The sequence below is a fragment of the Colobus angolensis genome, unplaced genomic scaffold, assembly GCF_000951035.1.
Source record: "Colobus angolensis palliatus isolate OR3802 unplaced genomic scaffold, Cang.pa_1.0 Scaffold143, whole genome shotgun sequence".
In the NCBI taxonomy this organism is placed as follows: domain Eukaryota; kingdom Metazoa; phylum Chordata; class Mammalia; order Primates; family Cercopithecidae; genus Colobus; species Colobus angolensis.
Genome location: NW_012114522.1, coordinates 1,665,952 through 1,670,742, shown reverse-complemented (window position 1 = coordinate 1,670,742; position 4,791 = coordinate 1,665,952). Strand labels below are relative to the sequence as shown.

The 4,791-nt window shown below is 60.1% G+C and overlaps 1 protein-coding gene across 1 annotated transcript in view; it reads left to right on the top strand.

The window, feature by feature from the left end:
* Positions 1 to 4,791, top strand: part of SH3TC1 (SH3 domain and tetratricopeptide repeats 1) — a 55,240-nt gene that overhangs the window by 29,194 nt on the left and 21,255 nt on the right. The window contains exons 12-13 of the mRNA XM_011935446.1: positions 647 to 688; positions 2,440 to 4,104. Coding sequence (XP_011790836.1) covers positions 647 to 688; positions 2,440 to 4,104 — 1,707 coding nt within the window. The remainder of the gene's footprint in view (positions 1 to 646; positions 689 to 2,439; positions 4,105 to 4,791) is intronic.

The window sequence follows — 4,791 nt, the reverse complement described above, 5'->3', positions numbered from 1 at the left end:
TAGGTGTTGTGGGGTGGGGTGTTACAGGGTGTAGGTGTTCTGGGGTGGGGGCATTGGAGGGTGCTCCCCAGAACTGCACGCCTGTTATCCCAGTTCACAGCACTGGATGCGGTCCACACCTTTTACAGCTATTTCTCATTTGATCTCCATGGAAACCCAGTAAGCAGTTAGTGTCAGCCACTTTGCTGGGGTGGAAACAGACCCAGGAGCTGCCTGCCCTGGGATGAAGAGGGTGGGGGTGCACGGTGGATCGCCATTCATCCCTGGGCTGTCGGACTCAGAGCTGCTGACTGTTCCATGCGCCCTACTCCCTGATGGAGCCGATAGAAGCTGACAGCGTGCTCCCACTGATGATGGGAGGATGTCCCCGGAAGATGGGAGAGTGGAGTTCCCACAGGGGTTGGGTGGGGTGGAGGCCTGGAGATGCTGGAACACGGGAATTCTCTGGCCCGTTGGCTGTGCCTCTCCCTCAGGTGTCAGGAGTGCTCCCATGCTGGTGTGCACCTGTACCCCTGCAACACCCCAGCCAGCAACCCCTGCACCCTGCAGTGCTCTCACCCTGCAACACCGACACCCAGCCCAAGCTGACATGGGACCAGAGGTGCTGGCTGGGGGTGCTGATTGCTTCTCTTTTCTCCCTTGCCAGACTCAGTAGAGGAAGCTGAGACCGAGCAGCCACAGGAACAAGGTGGGTTTTGCTGGTGGCTCAGGCTTCCTCTGGTTACGAGCTGGGCCTTGGGGTAACGCCGGGGGAGGTGACAGAGCTGAGTACGGTGGGCACTGGATCCGGCTGTCACCCCTCTGTGGTGTGGGCTGGGGGCGTGGGGGACGTCGCCTGAGGTGGGCCTGAACCTCCCATCTACTCTGGCACTGGAGGCTGTGGCGTCCCACCCTTCTTTCAATGAACATGCTGGCCCCTGCCTGGTCCCCGACCGAGATGGAACATCCTTTTCACTGCTGGGGCCCACATGGAGCTGTGGGTTCCTTTCTCATGACCTGGAGAAGCTGCAGCTCGCCCTGTGCTCTGCCTCAGAGATGGGAGGCCACACAGCCCTCAGCGGGTGGCAGAATTCAGAGCTTTAGGTTGCAGGGGCCCCATCTGAGGTCCCTGAAGGGTCTGCTCCTTCCTGAGGGGCTGATTCAGGGAGGCCCTCCCATTTCCCCTCTGTGGCTCTGTCTCTTCCCCTCACACAGGGTCCGCATGTGGACAGCCTGGTGATATGGACGCCCCAAGGGCCCTTGGAAGTTCCCTGGGAATGGGATCCATCCCAGTACATTTGGGATACAGGCACAAGGTCCCAGAGGAGGCCCGGGAAGCCAGTGGGGAAGCGAAGGCTGTTGTAGGTTTGCCTCGGGGAGGGGGTGGTTCTACCCTCTGCCAAAGTCCCTGGAGCAAAGGCACGTGGCTCTCCAGCTGTCCTGGAGGCCAGGGTGGTGGCTGGGAGGGGCTGTGTGCCTCTGCCTGGTGGGGGAGATTTCTTAGCTAATCTAGTGTAGTCAAGTCAGACATTTGCCTCTAAATCATATTTATTTATTTATTTTAATTCCAAGGCTTTACAGACGAATAGGAGACAGTTTGTATTGAAAATATTTTTTACATGTGAGCTTGAAACAGGGTTTTTTTTAATTTTGGTTTTTTTCTTTCTTGTTATTGCTTCTTTTCTTCCCGGTTTTTCCACCGGGAATTGGGTTTTTTTGTTCCCTTTTGGGGGGGGCTTTGGCTAGGAATCCACCGAAGCCAGCTGGAAGCCAGCAGATGCCAGCGGGCTGCTTGAGCAGCCTGGCCTTTGTTAACCCTTTAGGAACTGTGGGCTTCAGGTTTTCAGACCCTCCAAGGTGAAGGTGGTCACAGGGGCCTGGAAGCTTTCCCATCCTTCCTGCAGGGATGGTCCGTTTTCCTGCACGGAGCTTGGTACCCGGGTACAACACCCCTGTCCTGTGCCGTCGGTGGCTTTACCAATTTTGCATAGCAGCTTTTGAGCTGATCAATAGCTCTGATTGGCTGTTGAGGATTTCATGGATTCCTGTACTCCACCGGGGGGCCCAATATGCTGACAGAAGTTACATTTGTAGTTGTAGTGCTGCATATACATGGGTCCAGTTAGAAGGCTTTGATCCTTTCTAAAGGGAAAGGCATCTCTGAGGGATCTCTGAGCTGACAGAGTCTCCTAAAACCATGCTGTCAGGTGGGCGACAAAGCAGGACAGGAGGGTGATTTCGTAGGAGAGTCGGGCCACGGGCCTGCGTGTTCTCTCTGTCCCCATAGTGCCGGAGTTCCTACGTGCTCCAGGCCCCGGGTTTGCATTGCACATAATTCTCAAGGTCTCATGGCAGGCTGCACCAGGGACACAGAGAGCGGGGATGCGGGGACCCTGCCCCCAGTGGACCAAGGACTCACTGCTGGACTCTAATCTGTCTAGATGTTTTTGTGACTTGCAGAAATACCTCCACGTTGCCTGGGCCCGGAGCCACAGGAGACCCTGCAGAAGGTGAAGAATGTTCTGGAACAATGCAAGACCTGCCCAGGTTGCCCCCAGGAGCCAGCGTCCTGGAGTCTCTGTGCAGCATCCAGCAATGTGAGCTTGCAGGACCCCGAGGAGCCCTCCTTCTGCTTGGAAGCTGAGGACGACTGGGAGGACCCAGAGGCCCTGAGCTCACTGCTGCTGTTCCTGAACACCCCCGGGTACAAGGCCAGCTTCCGTGGCCTGTATGATGTGGCGCTGCCATGGCTGAGCAGCGTGTTCTGCAGCTTTAGCGATGAGGAGGAGCTGACTGGGCGCCTGGCACAGGCCCGAGGGGCAGCCAAGAAATCTGGCCTCCTCATGGCCCTGGCCAGGCTCTGCTTCCTCCTGGGGCGGCTGTGCAGCAGGAGGCTCAAGCTGTCCCAGGCCCGGGTGTACTTTGAGGAAGCACTGGGGGCCCTGGAGGGCAGTTTCGGGGACCTGTTCCTGGTGGTGGCTGTGTATGCCAACCTGGCCAGCATTTACCGGAAGCAGAAGAACCGGGAGAAGTGTACACAGGTGGTTCCCAAAGCCATGGCCCTGCTCCTGGGGACGCCCGGCCACATCTGCAGCACTGAGGCGGAGGGGGAGCTCCTGCAGCTGGCGCTGCGGCAGGCGGTGGGTGGCCAGAGCCTACAGGCCGAGGCCCGGGCCTGCTTCCTGCTGGCCAGGCACCACGTGCACCTCAAGCAGCCCGAGGAGGCCCTGCCCTTCCTAGAGCGGCTGCTGCTTTTGCACAGGGACTCGGGAGCCCCAGAGGCTGCGTGGCTCTCAGACTGCTACCTACTCCTGGCTGACATCTACAGCCGCAAGTGCCTGCCCCACCTGGTGCTGAGCTGTGTCAAGGTGGCCTCATTGAGGACACAGGACTCGCTGGCCAGCTCGCTGAGGAGCGTGAACCTGGTGCTCCAGAACGCCCTCCAGCCCCACAGCCTCCCCACCCAGACTTCCCACTACCTCAGGCGCGCGCTGGCCTCCCTAACCCCGGGCACAGGCCAGGCGCTGCGCGGCCTTCTCCACGCCAGCCTGGCCCAACTGTACAGCCACCATGGCTACCACGGCCCGGCCATCACCTTCATGACGCAGGCGGTGGAAGCCAGTGCTGTTGCCGGAGTCCGTGCCATCGTGGACCGCCTGGTGGCTCTGGCCTGGCTGCACGTGCTTCATGGGCAGAACCCGGTGGCCCTAGACATCCTGCAGTCTGTCCAGGATGCAGTGGTGGCCAGCAAGGACCAGGAGGGCGTGATTGCCAACATGGTGGCCGTGGCTCTGAAGAGGACGGGCCAGACGAGGCAGGCAGCTGAGGGCTACTACCGCGCCCTACGGGCGGCTCGGGACCTGGGCCAGCGGAGGAACCAGGCAGTGGTGCTGGCCAACTTCGGGGCCCTGTGTCTGCACGCGGGTGCCAGCAGGCTGGCCCAGCACTACCTCCTGGAGGCCGTGCGGCTGTTCTCGAGGCTGCCCTGCAGGGAGTGTGGCCGGGACTTCACCCACGTGCTCCTGCAGCTGGGCCACCTCTGCACCCGCCAGGGCCCGGCCCAGCAGGGCAAGAGCTACTATGAGTGGGCCCTTCTGGTCGCCGTGGAGATGGGTCACGTGGAGAGTGAGTGCCCTGGTTCCTCCTGTGCGCCTTCTGGGGCCACTCGGGTCAGGGCCCACCTGGGGTTTGTGATTCGGAAACAAGTGGTGGTTTTTCCACCATCGAAAGTGCTGAGTCGTGGCCAACAGCAGATGTTGGCAAGCGCCCTGGAGAATGGCAGTTCCCACACAGGGCCAGGCCCTCTGTGCCCTACTGGGGCAGCCAGCTCTTCCCGGTTTGCCCAGGGACCATCCTGCCTTGAGCATGGAAAGTCCTGCGTGCTGGGAATCCCTAGACATAACCCTGGGATCAAGGCAGGCTCTGCTGAGCTGGGACTTGGGGCCCCTCCATGAACCAGGCCCTGAACGCCGGTTCTTGTGCCCGTATTACCTGCTTGGTATCTTGGCAGCCCTGCGCACCTGTCATCCCACTTCACAGAGGACATAGGGGCGGGTGATTACCCAAAGCCGCAGAGCAGTTCATGCAAAAGCAGCTCGTTGTGCAGAGTGTGCCAGGCCCCACCCACCAATGGGGCTTGTGGGGTCCTCGGGTGGCAGGGGCTGAGCGTGGGAATGTGAGCTTCAGGCCAGAGAAGCCACAAAAGGGTGAGTGGCGTGATGGCGGGGCAGGACTTGGCCCTGGGTTAGGGAAGCTTCTTTAGTCTGGGACCAGAGGGTTGAGAGGATTTAGTCAAGTAATAGGTGGTGGGGG